This window comes from Melitaea cinxia, chromosome 13 (assembly GCF_905220565.1).
Source record: "Melitaea cinxia chromosome 13, ilMelCinx1.1, whole genome shotgun sequence".
Taxonomy (NCBI): domain Eukaryota; kingdom Metazoa; phylum Arthropoda; class Insecta; order Lepidoptera; family Nymphalidae; genus Melitaea; species Melitaea cinxia.
In genome coordinates, this window is record NC_059406.1 from 5,044,035 (window position 1) to 5,061,021 (window position 16,987).

A 16,987-nucleotide genomic window follows, 5' to 3' on the forward strand; every position below is an offset into this window, starting at 1 on the left:
TGGGTGTGCTGTGCAATGAAAACAGAATAGCATTATGTCTCTTTTTCTATCACACGTAGCGCATTTAAGTTTTATAATATAACCAATTACAATGACGCGTCACTCGATATAACCAATTACAATGAAGCGTCACTCAACTGTGGCGAGCAGTACGTACGGCACCGGCTCACTAAAATTTGCCCCGGTTTCTTCATTTTTTTTTTTTTTTTTCTAGTTTTAATTATTTGTTCGTCATTTCTTCGCTATTGTTTGTATGTAAAAATTATTTGTTCATCTTTTATTTATTTATAATTCGTTTAACCTTTTTAAATTTTCACCCTTAAGTTGGCTCCCCTCCTCCTCCTCCTTAGTAATCTTTATTTTTGTCGCTCAGATTAATTCACCATCATCACATCATCACTTCAGCCTATCGCAGTCCACGGCTGGACATACGCCTCCACAAGTTTGCGCCAAAAAATGGCGTGAACTCATGTTTGTTGTCCATAGTCACCACACTGGGCACGCGAGCTAGCTGCTGCCTATATTCGGACTGTGTATTACAAAGCCAGCAGTTGGATAGTTATCCCGCTATCGGTCGGCTTTCTAAGTTCCAAGATGGTAGTGGAACTGTGTTATCTCTTAGTCTCCTCTTATGACACCCACGGGAAGAGAGGGGGTGGCTATATTCTTTACTGCCGTAGCTACACCTGCTGTCTGTTAGTTGTTATTAATTTTCGTTTGTTCGACCACTATCGATGATTGTTCGAACATAAAAACAACTAAATTCTTAATTATCAATTAATTTTATCTAATAACCAACCCATCACATTACGCATGCGCTTGTGTTGTCGAGTCAATGTTGTCGACGCACACAAAACCTGCTTTTTTTGAAATGATATTTACTTATAAGTTCAAGAAATATATTGCAGGAACATTTAGAAGAAGACATTTTAATAGCAGAAGTTCTTTAGGAGTGCGCAAAGAGCAACACGGAGGGCAGTAGCCTTGTACAGGCGTTCCCCTCTGTCAAGTTATAAGGCCAAATGGCCATATGCATACAATAAAACTAGTTGCAGCCGCACTGATCACTAGACTAAATCTAGTTGCGCGATTGAATCAACGTCCTTCAAAAAATGCCAAATTGTTCTGTTTTTGCTGCAAAAAAAATCTGCCACGTAATATTTACTAAAACATGGCGTTACCTTTCATACGTAAGTATTTATTAATCACATTATTACTTGTATACTTCTTTTAAACTTTTTTTAAACTTAAAAATTACAAATATTATCGGTCGTGTTGACTCGATTTGTTTACCAACACAGGCCACTCGCCTCATACAAAATGCTGATCAGTCGAGTGACTGCTCGGAGTTTATTTCCGAGAAGTCATTGTCGCCGAGCGATAGTGTTGTTACCGGTTTGTTTGTAGATGGTTATCGATAAAAACGGCAAAGGCACAAGAAGAGACAGACATTTTTGAGATTTTGATTTATTTAAAATATTATATTGCTAGCTTTTTATAATAAACATAGTTATATAATAAAATTGCATTGACTTAAATATAATACACGTATTATGAGTATTAATACATTTTACTAGAATTACTTAATGTGAACGTCGACCATAATGTTTTATATAAAAATTTTGCAGGTTTTCTAAAAATCCAAATTTTAGGGATACATGGAAGTTTTTTTTGTCTCATGTACAAGGTAATGAAGATATGGTTTACCTTAGTCATAGTAGTGAAATGAAGCTTAGATTTATCAACGTTGAAAATTAACAATGTCCATCCTTTCAGAGTCATCAACAAATCATTAAATCTAGCAGATGACAAGCTATCATCTTATGATGCCATTAGTGTTACGTCCCTACTCCCGATTCGTTGACATCACCGTGTACATCATCAACTCCTCAAAATGTATGTTAACTTTAAATCATTTATTGTAGAATGGCATTGTTTGGCACAGCAACGTTGCACCAAACGTATTGTGACATAATTATAATAGTTAGACATAGGCTGTCGCGACACTTTTTAACTGACTTCCAAAAAGGGGAGGTTCTCAATTCGACTGTATATTTTTATGTATGTTACTTCAGAACTTTTGACTGGGTGAACCGATTTTGATGATTTTTAATTTAACAGGAAGCTGATGTTTATCATGTGGTCGCGTTTAAATTTCATCGAGATCTGATAACAACTTTTTGAGTAACCTTTGATAACGCGTATATATTACGTATATTGTATTACTTGTCGATGTAATTGAAGTCAGTTTTTTTTTCGTTTGCGTGTAAATACAATTATTGTAAATAATCATGTATTGTACAAAGTCTTACTACATTATATATTTCTGTTATAATTAAGGAATTAAATAAAGATAAGGAATATTATAGTAAGGAATTTTTTAGGTTATTTTTTTTATCCCTTGGGTTACATTATTGGAGTTTTAGTAAGGATCCCTAATATTTTTGAAAATATAGTATAACCAATGTCGCTTAGGAATAGTGTAGCTTCTTAGCGGTGAAATAATTTTTTGAATCGGTCCAGTAGTTTCGGAACCTATTCAATGCTAACAAACAAACAATCAAATCTTTACTCTTTATAATAGTTTATTATACATGAAGATGTTTGATTTGTAGTATATAATAAATTAAGCCCATTTTTATAACAACATTTTACCTTTGCATCACTTTAAAATCCTTATTTCCCTAACCGAGTACTTGAATTTATCGATAATGCATATCGGCAGTTCTTACAATCACGGCTGTAAGCAACTTGTCAGTGTAGTTGTGGCGTGTCATTTATACTGTAATGACACAGAATGTATCTATGGATGTGTGACAAATATGAGTGTGTTTTTAATTTAGTATGTGTGAGTTTCGTAGTGACAGAGGATTATTTTTGTGTGGGAATTAGATAAAGTGTGCATGTGTGTAATTTTCCCCCGCAAAAAAATGACAGACAGTTTTGTATCGGTAAAAAACGCCAGGGCTACTCCCCTCCGTGTTGCTCTATGCGAAGAAACGACGAAAAAATAATTAAAAATAAAACAAAATTAAAAAAATCGAAAAAACTGGATTTGGAAACTGAAAATTGAGTGAGCTCACCGCACCACGTGATCGCTCACATCGTTAGCAGTAACGTACAGTGGCGTTGACGCGAATGAAAAGTTATGACATTATCTCTCACGGCTCAGGCTCACCATTGAAATTGGGCTTAGTTGCATGACCTGTATTTAAGACCGTATTTTATATAATTTCTGACACTTGCATGTTTACTCTGCTTGTTATGGTTTGTCATTGTTGAATTTGTTGACGTTTTTAATATTTCGATTTTCGTTGTTATTTAACCGTGAAACTGCAAATTTTGTTCACAACTAAAAGCCATTAAACCAATCAATCAATCAATCAGCAAATTTTGTAGAAAAAGAAATATTTTGTTCAAAATTTGTTTGAATTTGATTCTTTGAAATATTCGTTTTAAAACGTTTTGTGTTAAAGTATAGAATCTCACTCAATATATTTATAACAAGAAAAAAAATTACAATGGAATCTGTTGAAAATCAGCAATGTGTGTTTTTGGGTATAAAAGTAAAACCTGGACCGATGGTACGCCACAAAATTGAAAATTTTACCCTCGATAACACAGTAGACCGATTAAAAAACGAGGCCGAAAAGAAAACTAATTTACCATCTGAATCACTAGGTAAACTTCAATATAATATTTAAATATTTAAGCATTAAAATCTTTAGGGTAGTTCATGTCCTATAAATTAAGATTGACTTTTTTTGGTTCCAATGTGCTTAATGCCTAAGATTACGTTTTTCAAATAATAACCTTCTTAAATATTTCTTGCTTCTATTTGGCTCTGGACAAATTATCAAATTAGTTAAAGTTAAAATTTAGTGATATATTATTTCTTTAATATCAAGTAAAATATGAGTCATTTTTATGACTTTTATTAATGAACAAAAAGTGGGAGGTGTGGCAATAAAAGTGGGAAGGCACATTTCAAACTACTATTGAACTAGTAGTATGAGAACCGGCTACAAATTAGTACACTCATCGAGTTTTTGCTAAAAACCAAATTTTTATGTATATTTATGATTAAGAGAATATATATCTACCAGGTTGCCTATCATAAATCTAATTTGCAGCCAGATCTTAGACTAAAGGTAGTACTAAAGTATAAAGTGACTTCCTTTGTAGAAGTTATTGAACTATAGATATCTACTCTGTTCTTAGCACATTTTTCTATTACTTAGTCTTCTATTTATTAGAAATCATGTTTTCAGTAACACTTCACATTATAATTTGCAACTATGCTATAAAGTATGTTTTAGAATTATTAACTGAAGTATAAAATATAATATAAGTTTTTTTTTTATATCACTAGTTCGGCAAACAAGCGTACGGCTCACCTGATGGTAAGCGATTACCGTAGCTTATATACGCCTGCAACACCAGAAGCATCGCAAGCGCGTTGCCGACCCAATCCCCAATCCCCCCAGGAGCTCTGGTCACCTTACTCACCAACAGGAACACAATACTGCTTGAAAGCAGTATTATTTAGCTGTGATCTTCTGTAAGGTCGAGGTACTACCCCAGTTGGGCTGCTCCATATTTTGAGCAGGAAATTCCTGCTGTGCCCTACCTCATAGTGTGTTACAGGTTCAGACATTGTTAATATAATAAGTGTATTAACCTTATTTTAGAATTAATACACCATGGAAAAATATTAAAAGACTCGGCCACACTTTCTGATTGTGGTGTTAAAAGCGGTGAAATGGTTCACGTATTTAAGAAAAAACTCCAGGCACCTCCTTTTCCCAAACCAACATACACCGACGCAGAGCTTTTGCAACTTATTGCTTCACTTCGCACTTTAGGCTGCACACCCAATGCACCAGGATGGACGAAAGCAATGCAGGTTAGTATTAAATAAACATTGCAAGCAAAACACTACTAATGCTATGCAATGTAAGTTGACAAGTAGTAAACTTTATATCAACTCTTCATTTAATTGTGTTATGTACACATGGGTCCATAAATTACACCATATGAATGTTATGATTTTTTCGTCTCATTGATGTCCCTGTCATTGCCATAGCTGGTCATATTTATAAGAACAAGACTCTATCTAGTGTGACGTCACATATTTTGCAATTTTATGTGTTTCATATGTATATATATTTTTAAATGTGATGTCACCAATATTTGGTCCCCTTCCCACCCCTTGTTAAACAATGTCATACTTCGTCTACCTGAAGGTATGACTATTTATGGATGGCCCCTAAGTTGCAGTTAGCAATTTTGTTTTTTAATTTTATTTTTAGTTATTAAATGATCCAGTTGCAATGGCTGAAATAATAGACCACGCGCCGTCCTTAGCGGAAGATTGCATGACTATATCAATACTTCACGAGGTCGAGCTCCTAGCTGCTCTAGGAGCAAATATTCAAACAATGCGACGTGGTGCTGAAGCACATCCAGATTTACCTAATGCCTTGCGACACTTAATGCGTCTAGTACGATCTCGTTCAAATACAACTACATCTGACAATGGTAAAATTAAAAGTGATATAATTGTAGTAATCCTTAACTAATTGTACTTTTGTTGTTAATATAAAGCCACTACAAAAAGTAATAAAATATGAAGTTAAATATGAAGATACGTAAGTTGGAACAATTGTTTTTAGCAAACGTTTGGTCAACATTCACTCATGTTTATAATTTTAAGTTTGAAGTATACAAGCTTATGTTTGTATACAGTATATTGTAGTAGTATTTATTTATTTATTTACAGAAGAAAAAAAAAGGGTAAAGCTTTAGATTAGGTAAAACCGAATTTCAGGACCGTGGGGGGATGGGGGGGGAGAGGGTGGGGAACGCTACCCCTGGTACCACTGTCACACCTCGGAACCCCATGGTTATGGAGATATCCATGGTTAAAGTTTTGAGGTTAGAAGAAGAATTTCGAAAGTTAGAGGAACGCTTGGCTCCGGCGCTACGGGAAGTGCAGCCCTCCCTTCGCGCCTCCGCGGCACAAAAAAAACACTCTAGGGGTAGGACAGACCAAGACCACGTGGACAGTGGGGTGCTCCGATTCGGTTTTGGGTATTTTTCGAATTTCTAAACCTATATTACTAATTTTATAGAATATTATGTCTGACGCGTTATTTTGTTTAAAAGTGTCGATTTGTCACACAATGCAAACAGTACGAGCTCAAAGGTATTATAATAGCTTTAAATTCTTCTTCTAACCTCAAAACTTTAACCATGGATATCTCCATAACCATGGGGTTTTGAGGTATGACAGTGTTACCTTGTATAGATTACCCTACTACCCTACACCCTCCACCCTCCACACCCAAAAACCCCATAATTCGGTTTTTTTTGTACGGAGCATGAGTGAACGTGCTTTCGCACGCAAGGGCTACACTTCCCGTAGCGCCGGAGCCAAGCGTTCCTCTAACTTTCGAAATTCTTCTTCTAACCTCAAAACTTTAACCATGGGTATCTCCATAACCATGGGGTTCCGAGGTGTGACAGTGGTACCAAGGGTAGCGTTGCCCACCCTCTCCCCCCCATCCCCCTACGGTCCCGAAATTCGGTTTTACCTAATCTAGATCTTAGCCAAAAAAAGATACAATTTATGTGATAAACAGTGTAGTAGTAGCAGTGTAGTAGTAGCAATTTACTTTGAATCACGTTGCTGTGTGAGTGTCCTTATAATTTTGATATATGTGCCTGTAAAGTAACAAAACTATCAGTGGTATTATTCAGATTTTTTTAATAGAAAAATAATCAAAATTTTTACATTTTATAATTAAAACAAAATTTTTCTTTTTATTTACAATGCTTGACCTTTGCTGGCTCACCTTAACATACCAAAAAGTTAGCAATAGTGAATAGCGATTAGGGAGTGAAATGTTTGTTTACCTTTGTTTTACATTCTGGAAAATAATAATATTGTAATTATTTTCCTTTTCCATTTAAGCGCCAACATCGGGCTTTGCTTATTCTTTGGAAGCACTGTCTGAAGATGAAGATGTTGATGAGGAGGAGACAGAGGAGGTTGAAAATAGGACTCCCATTACACAGGAACAATTTACTGCAGCTTTACAGGTAATTTAAAAAATTTATTATGTATGTTTTTATGCATGGATTTTAGATTAAGATATTTATATCCTAAATTTGAATTGTGTTAAAATTGAATTGTGTTGGATATATTAAAAAAAAAGAAGAATGATAGAAAAGTAGATCATTATATCAAGACTAAGTTTTGAATGTCAAAATTACTAACTTTTCAGAAAAATGAAAACAGTATACTTGCATAATGCAAGGCTATTACATACACCTGAACATAGTTATATAATATAACTAGCTGACCTGGCGAACTTCGTATCACCTTATTTTTTCCTGAAATATAATAATAACATAATATATCAAAATAAAATATAGCCTATCTTTTAAGTTGGATCGAACTGCACATGGTGTGCGAATTTTATTATAATCGGTTAAGTGGTTTAGGAGTCCATTGAGGACAAACATTGTGACACGAGATTTATATATATTAAGATAATTTTTTTAATGTTATTTTAGTTAAATAATAGTAATATTAAACATATAATTTGCAGGCAGCAACGCAGGCGGCGGCGCTTCCGTCTAGCAGTAGCTCTACAGTGCCTGGCCTGTCTGGGCAACAGCTGCTCAGCTTACTGCAAACAACACCCAGCAACACTAACAGTAATTATATAAAATATCTAGCTTATGGTACCGTCATCAATACATAGAGCTAGGCACAAATTGTACTGATGCCGGTTATATTTTTTAATCTATAACATAGGTAAACACATACATATAAATAAAACATATATAAATATATTTTTTTTTTGTTTCTGAGGAAGTACTTCGACCTTATAGAAGATTTTATTTTGATTTTCTTTTGAAATGTAGATTTTTTGAAATTTGTTAAGTGTGTATGTATGTGTGTATGGCAAAAGAAATATTATTATTTCAGTCCGTCAACCGAAGAAGACTATAGACTATGTAATATTTTAGTATGTTTTTCGTCAACTTAATGCGGGCAAAACCGCGTTGTACGGCTAGTTACATTATAGTGTATTTTATAACTAAAGTGTATTCCTTCTCAGATGATTCGGGGGGCCCTATCACGAGTGCCATCGGCAATGCCATTACGGACGAGATGATTAGTGAAGCCATTACTGAAGCCCTGACGAGGGTTATGCCCGAGGCCTCGACTGACCAATCTGCAGGTAAATTAACTATTTCACCTATTACCAATCAGGGTTGGTACCATTAAATCATGATTTAATCATGTGTTTAAAAACATGTGTGAAATCAACATAAAATAAGACAATATTTTAAAGACTAGGTCTTTTACTTATGAGAAATTATTATAATTATTATAATACTTAAAGAAATAAACTAGCTTGCCAGCCAATTCATCCTTTCAAAAATTCATGATTTTTTACCAATTACCAAAGGTTGCCTGAAAGATTTGTAATGGTTATAATTGTTTCTTTTTGTGTGTGCCTTAAAGTTTTAATACATAAAGAAAAATATTGTTTTCTTTTTGAAGACGTCGATTGATTGGTTTAATGGCTTTCAGTTGTGCCAGAGAAGCACGGTCGATTCCGCTAATGTCACGTAGAGTGGAGAACACACGTAGGAGATTGATTGATCGGTGCAGTTGAGATAACAGTCTCAATTTAATTTTGAAAACAGGCAAAATAGTCAGACTTTCATTGTTACACCTTAGCCTAAAACAACACAAACATTTAATGTTCAACTAAGACTACCGCTGTTAGTAACAAAACTATTACAAATTTACACTAAGACAGACTCATGATTTATTTAGAACTTAATTTTATTTATTTCAAAATATTTACACAAAAATGTACAGTAGAGACTAAACACCAACATTAACAAACATGAACATTTATAGGGCGGGGAATATCACAGAGAAGGATGTCATATATAGGGCGGAGGAGTTTGGGACAGGTAAAAAGGATGTGGGAGACCGTGCCTTCGTCAAGGCCACATTCAGACAATGAGTGGTCACGAACTCTGATTTTGGTCAGATGAACAGGTGTACACGCATAGCCAAAACGTAAGCGACATATGCTGGATGTGACCCAGCGACTAGCATGTCCATGAAGAGAAAACCAAGAGCGTTTTGGGATGTCTCGTTGTATATTTGAGTAAAATTTACCCTTTACCAATCTTGTTGAACTCCAAGATAAATTCCAGGACTTGTCCATGTGGATTTTGGCTAGGGAACGGAGGTCTTGGCAGGAGTTTTTGTAGTGATCAAGGATACCAGTTTGGATTGCACCTTTAAGCACATGAATCCGCTGTCTCATTGCCTGCAATGCCAGAATGGCCTGGAATCCAGACGAGCAGGATATGCAGACCCTTTTGACTGCAAGAGAGCAAAGCCTCTCTAATCTTAAAAACAATAGAAACTTTCAATTTGCTACGAAAAGGATTTTCCTTACTGGCTAAGAGACAAGTTAGTGAGTCAGTAAAGATTACCGTCGATCCTAAGTCATGGGAGAGGGTAAAAAGGATGGCTTCCAGTATAGCAACAGTTTCACCGGAAAACACAGATGTTTCAGGGGGACATTTAAATTGGAGGATAATTTTAAATTTAGGGATCCAGCAGGCAGCACCACCACAGCTGGACGGGGAAAGTTTTGATGTATCAGTATATACAATATGATGATGATTTAACCAATTTTGATGAAGAATTTCTTGAAATTTTAACTTTATACCAGGATCTCCTTTCTTCAGTCCCAAATCTGTGACGATAGGAACATTGTAGGTAAGGGCTTTGAAGGAAGTAGAGAATAAGGGATTGATACAAAAGGTTGAGAGAGGATTTGGAGGTTTGAAAATTTGGTGTAGCTGATTAAAATGTAGGAACGTGGCCGTTTTGGGTTACAGAGTTGGGAGAGCTTGTTGAGTTTAGGCCAAAGAGGATGGGAAGACAGCTGTAATGATTTTATGACAAAACGATCGCTTAAAAATTGTCTACTAATTTGCAAAGGAGGGTCAACACACTCAACCTGTAGGGCATTAGTGGGCGACGATTTCATGGTACCTAGAATAATTCGTAGGCTTTTGTATTGGATTTTATCTAACTTTTGTGATAGCGACTTACTAATAGGGTCTAAAACAAACAGACAATAATCCATATGGCTACATACAAGGGCATGATAAATTAATTTTAAGCAGTAGGGATGTGCACCCCACCATACATCTGATACTGCTCTTAACGCATTAAGTGATTTTTCACACTTTTTGGAAATATATTCTATGTGGGAAAATCCGTTCAATTTGTTATCGAGTATTATACCAAGAAATTTTGCCTTGTCCACCAGAATGATGCACTCACCCTTATAAAACAAATCAAAGACAGGGGCTACTCTTTTCCTAGTAAAGGTGACAGCCTGGCATTTGTTTATCGATAATGATAAACCATTATCATACAGCCACTGACCTAGATAATTTAAAGCAGAGTTGAACCGAAAAGATAAATTTTCTACTGAACGTGTACTATAATACAAAACTATACTTTTTAGGTATAATAAATGTATGTATTCTCGACCAATACAATAACATACGAAATATCAATGATAGACTACTGGATCTTGTCTTTTGCAATAACCATGTTAATGTACTGCCTAGTGACCACCCCCTTGTCTCAGAGGATCCACACCATAGATCCATTTTCATCGAATTAAACTTAGACATGCCTAGTTTTCTATCTGTCAATAAACGAACTTTGTTCAATTACAAAGAAGAAAATTATATAGAAATTAATTCAAAATTGTCAAAAATAGATTGGAATGTTTTATTAACGAGCGGTTCTATTGACAACTGTGTTCATAATTTTTATCGTATTCTGGCCAATGTTCGTGACGAATTTATACCTCACAAAATTATCTGTAGTAGTTCTTTTCCTATTTGGTACAACGCCGCCTTGAAAAAGGTTTTAAAAGAAAAATTAAAATATTTTAAAAAATATAAAAAATTATGGTAACCAGTACGAGAAACTTATTCATTTCTAAGAGAACGAGCCATAAGATTGGAAGGTCAGTGTTATCAGTCCTACATATGTAAAGTAGAAAACTCAGTTATAAATAACCCCCGCCTTTTCTGGTCTTAGACAAAGTCGCTAAATGGGGCGCCGGGCGCTACCATCTGTGATGACATATGAGGATCAATCAGGAGAAATTATGGGCCTATATCTAAGTTATGTGTCTTTGCCAAAACATTCGAGAAGGTTGTTTACCGTCAGGTGTATGCTGCACTGCAGTCTTCTTTTACTCCAGAACAACCTGGTTTCTTAAGACACAGATCGACGGTGTCCAACTTTTAGTTTTTAGTAAATACACCTTTTCAAAAATGGACTAAGGGCTACAGGTCGATTGCATTTTTACTGATTTCAGTAAAGCTTTTGATCGTATAGATCACCTGTTGCTCTTCGAGAAACTGTATAAAGCTGGTATACATGGGAATTTATTTAGATGGTTTACTTCTTATATCAGTAATAGATCCCAGGCGGTTGCAATAAATGGCTTTACGTCTTCGTGGCTATCGATTCCTTCTGGCGTGCCTCAAGGCTCTTTGTTAGGGCCTTTGCTTTTCGTCATATTTATTAACGACATCGCTTTATGTTTCAAGTCTGCCAAAGTTTCATTATATGCAGACGACACTAAGATTTCTATGGCCACAGTTCTGGTGACTGTGATCGCCTTCAGTCCGACCTTAATAGTTTCGTGCAGTATTGCACTCAAAACAAGCTTGATTTGAATGTTTCCAAGTGTTTTGCTATGAATTTTTCTCGAAAATATAACACTATAAATTATCTGTATAAAATCAACAATAAGTAGCTTAACAAAGTTGCATCTATGAAGGACTTGGGGCTCATTCAACATTCTAAACTCTTATTTGATAAGCACATTGATTACGCAGTAAAAAAGGCCTCCATGGCTCTTGGTTTCATTATAAGGTCTACACATGAATTTATAGTAGTTTATGCAACTGTCATATAATGAAGGGTATTAAAACACGAGTGTGATGGCGAGTTTCATAATAGTAACGAGTGTTTTAATACCCGTGTTATATGCAGTTGCATACACTACTTTATCTTCACTAATGCAATTAATCAAACAACAAGAGTAAAAGCTGACAATAGTTTATTTATAATAATTGTTCAAATTTTGGATGATACAATTCTGAAAGTTAATGTTAATTTTCATATAATTTTCTAGATTTTTCTGGCAAAAGATTGTGAGTTAATTTTGTTGCCAATTCTAGAATATCCGGAGGCGTACAAATATCATCGTCGCTATCCATTTTTAACTTTTAATTTATTAAATTAAATTCACGCGTACGTGTATTGTCACAGTGATTTTGCCGCCATTAAAATCTAACCAATGAAAGCGCAGCTGCGCGCATGCGCGCGATGTTATAATGAGATTTTACGATATCGATGTGGATATTATACCATCATGTGAAATTGCTTAAATTGAGTGTTTTGTTGTCTGTGCTATAACAGTAGTAATTATAAGTCAAGTATTGGAAACATAAGTAGAATGTTACAACATTAGTGTAGATAAAATCTATTAAATCGATTAAAGTACTTTATTGTGCTTACGTGCGCAATATCCTTGAGTATGCCTCTATGGTCTGGAGTCCACAATATAACGTGTATATTTCCCGTGTTGAGTCAGTGCAGAAAAGGTTCTTGAGGTATCTACAATACAGGTGTGAGCAATCGGATCGCGGTTATGAGGCGAGATGCAATAGATACCGCTTCTTACCCTTGGAAAAGAGACGGCAACTTTTTGATATAACGTATCTCTTAAAAATTGTGAATGACATCATTGATTGGAAGCATCATTGATCCCTGCTTTGCAGGAAAAAGTTAGCATCTGGGTTCCTCGCAGATTACCAACTAGACGTACCCAACCGCTAGCAATTCCTAAATTTAATACTAATTACCGCCGCAATTCATTCATTATTCGAGCGAGTGAGTTTTTTAACAAACTGTCAATAAATAATGACGAATTAGAATCGTTCCGTACTAAGCCTCAGAATGTGAGTAGATTGTTTGCTTTAGAGTTCTTTGGCCTCCGCTTCGGGGGTGCAACAAATTCTTAAATACTGAAACATTCCTCATCTTCAGGGATTTTTGTTTTGTTTTGTAGATTTATTGTCATTGTTTGATGGTCTCATCATTTAAATAACCATATGCAAATACCTGTAAATGGCCGAAATAGTCGAAATGTACAATTTGTACTCATATAATGTCTTATGTGCTGTTGGTGTTCCAAATAAATTAAAATAAAAATAAAAAATGTCGTCTGCATACTACAGAATGTTACAAAAGTTATCAACAGACATATCGAGATCATGTGTATAAATACTATAGAGCAAGGGCCTGAGGACAGAGCCTTGAGGGAGGCCCTTCCAGACAAATCTGGGAGGAAGCACAAATAGTGGATGTCTCACAGATATTGTTCTACAAGATAGCATACGACATATAAAATGAACCATTCTTGGCGGAATACTCAGCTGGAGCATTTTCTGCCTGAGGACACTATCGTATACAGACGCTTTGTCCAAAAAAATGCCTACAAGATATTCTCCCTTAGCAAAAGCTAATCAAATGTCTGTTGTGAGTAAACTTAAACTGTCAGTTATGCTGAAATCCTTCCGGAAGCCAAATTAGGAGGGAGACAATGTTTCTACTTTCCACTATCCATTCCAGGCGATTTTTCAAAAGGTGCTCAGTAACTTTTGCCAGAGTAGACGATAAAGCAATAATTACTGTCTAGGGGATTTTTACCTTGTTTCAATATATTGAAGTACGTCATCTCTGCTGTGAGAGCTGTATGTGTTTTTTGAAATTAAGCTGATACAGCCATTTCTAAGCGTCTTAATTCTGATTGGTACAAATACCAAGTAAATGTTATACCACATAAGAATATTAATTCTTATTCTTTCTCCGTAAGGTTTAATATTATTAATGGTTTAAATGTAATAAAAATGAGTACAGCCATTTTGGAGGAGTATTGTAACTAACATTGTCACGCGATAATTTTATATATAAGATTATAAAGCTGATAAGTTTGTTTGTTTGTTTAAACTTGCTAATCTCAGGATTTTCTAGTTCTAATTGAAAAATTATTTTTTTGTTGGATGTTCTATTGGAAAGGAAAGGTTGGAAGTGGAAAGTTAGGCTATACAATACTTTTGTATGTTTTTCTTTAAATTAACACGTGTGAAACCGCGGGGCACAGGTGGTTCAATTTAAACTCATAATTTGTATTTGTTAACCTTTCAGCCCTTGTAACATTAACCCAATATGTTTCTGACAACTGAACTTTTAATGTATCTGTGAAATTGTTTTCAGCTTCGTCCTCCTTCAATCCTGTCACAGACGAAGATTATACAACGCAACTGCAACGAATGAACGAAATGGGTCTTTTGAACGATGCACTAAACGTACGTGCTTTGATCATAAGTGGAGGTAATATTTTATTATCATTACCACCGATTACCGATTGCCGCTCGGAATGAATATTTGTATTTGTACAATTATTTCTTTCCGGCTTGGATGTCTGTACTTCGTCTTGGGTTTCCCCACCGTGCATCGGAGAGCACGTTAAACTGTCGGTCCCAGTTGCTATCATAAATACCTGATAGCGTTCAATACTCATAGTAGGGAACATATCCACCCTCAGTGAAGCAGCGAGGTAGATTAAGGTGCAATCCTTCTGCTTCATGGAGAAAGAGACCTATGCATCATGTTTGACGTTGTTTAAGCGAATGAAATTGAATTGACGAAACATAGGTGATTTGGAACCATGGATGGAAACTGGTACACACCAGAGGCCAATAAACAATCGGAACAGTGGACTTCACCCGACGAATTTGCTCCGAAAAGGCGAAGTGTCCTATCGCCTGGGCAGGCGATGGCTACCGGTTTATAGAATTCACAGGGGTATGTTCTACATCGACAAGAAGGGTAAAACGTTCACAAGGCTCTATTATACCGAAAAATTGGACTGATTTGACGCTGAATTTCAGTAAAAAACGGTCCCATTTAGCAAAAGAAAAACTGCTTTTCTAACAAGACAACCCAGCACGAAAAAGTCACTCGCTGTACAGAAATTTGAGTCGAATGAATAGTTTATCGCCGCCAAGTCGGTCTATTTTGCAGACTTCTCGAAAATTTATTTTTCGGAGGGATAAAGAACTTTAGACTGTAATATTCCACTGATAGGCCTTTTTTCCCATGTAGGAGAAGGATCAGAGCTTAGTCCTCTACGATGCTCCAATGCAGGTTGACGGCTATATTCCCTACCATGAGTAACGATTGCTATCAGCTGTACAGATAACAAACGGGAACGACGGCTTAACGTGCTCTCCAAGGCACGGTAGGGAAACCCACAAGGACTGCACAAACACCCAGACGACGGCAACACAAATGTTTGTCATGTTCGGGGAGCGAACCCGCAACAGCCACAAACCTGTTCTGTGGCCGTTGCGCCATCACGTCATATTGGAGTAATAACAATAAGTTAATGATGGGGTCAAGTATATAGAACTAAAAGGATTTAGTAAATCATCAGTTTAAGTAGTATATTAGTAAATAGGTAAAAGTAGGATATTAGTAAATCATCAGTTTTCCAAAACTTTTGTTTTACCTGTGTAGGCCAAGTACTTATCGGACCAACCTCCTGAATCGTTTCACAATTTTTAGCTTTTGCGCGTTTAAAAGTAAAATCTGGAACATAAATATCTCGAGTCTGAGCTTTTGAAAGTTAAATTACTTGTTAATAAATTGTTTGTTAATCAGTGATTTAACTAAATTTAGTAGTGTTTTTCCGATTGTTAATTGAGGTAGAGATTTTAGTTGATAAAATAAAAAAATTCAAATCTTGAACTTTTCTCCTGAAAGTTTGTTTTTGGTTATTATTATTATAAATCATATAATTATTATATTATTGTTCTCAGGTGATGTGAATGCTGCTATTAATTTAATTATCAATGGACTTATTGAAGATGATTAAACATTTCAATAAAAGAAATAAAACAAGGAACTAGTATATAGGAAGTTCGAAAATGCAGGTTTAATCATGAAGAGTACAGAAAAAGAGAAAAAAAAATTGCATTTCTTTTTATTTATATAACAAAAATTGCCAATTAAATTCATAACTTTATGTTTTCGATGTGCACTATATATTCAATTATTAACTAAAAGATTCTAAAATTATTATTATAAGATTTTGTTGTGTTTCCTAAAGATATGAGACTTAGAAATGGACATAAAAGAAAACAAAAAATATGGTTTTTGTTGAAACTAGGAATGTTTCTGTTAACGAAGACTTTTAAAAATAATTTGAAAATAAAAAATACAATTAATTGTTGTATTTCATTTATTTAGTAATTAATAATTATTCTATTTTTAACCGACTTAAAAAAAGGAGGAGATTACTCCATTTGACCGACATTATATGATATGACATTATATATAAATATGTATGATTGGGGAAACTTTATCGTTTATGAACCGATTTTGATAATTCTTTTTTCTGTGGAAAGGAAATATCCCAAATGTGGTACCATGATAAGGGAGCCAGGATGTGATGATGGAATCCCAGAGAAATCGAGGGAAACCCTTGAAAATCGTAGTGACGACTGTTGCGTTTGTTAACTTTTTTCGTCTACCTACATTGTATTACTTGTCGATGTAATTGAAATCGGTTTATTCTAGTTTGCGAGCTAACACAATTATTAAACATTTTATTCTCTATATTTATTTATACTTTATTGTACACCAAACAAGAAATAAAATGAACAAGCAACATTAACAATAATTAGTAGAAAAATGTACAAAAGGCGGCCTAATTGCTTAAAAGCAATCTCTTCCAAGTAACCTTAGGGTAAAGGAGACGATATTCTCTAT

General features: G+C 35.1%; 1 protein-coding gene across 1 annotated transcript; it reads left to right on the forward strand.

The window, feature by feature from the left end:
- The first annotated feature begins 3,246 nt into the window (after window positions 1-3,246).
- On the forward strand, window positions 3,247-16,396 carry LOC123658978 (ubiquitin-like protein 7). Its single transcript, XM_045594266.1, has 8 exons — window positions 3,247-3,681; window positions 4,692-4,906; window positions 5,313-5,541; window positions 6,977-7,104; window positions 7,617-7,725; window positions 8,133-8,255; window positions 14,429-14,545; window positions 16,036-16,396. The coding sequence occupies exons 1-8, from the start codon at window positions 3,522-3,524 to the stop codon at window positions 16,089-16,091; spliced, it is 1,137 nt and encodes a 378-aa protein (XP_045450222.1). The 5' UTR covers window positions 3,247-3,521; the 3' UTR covers window positions 16,092-16,396.
- Window positions 16,397-16,987: the final 591 nt, after the last annotated feature.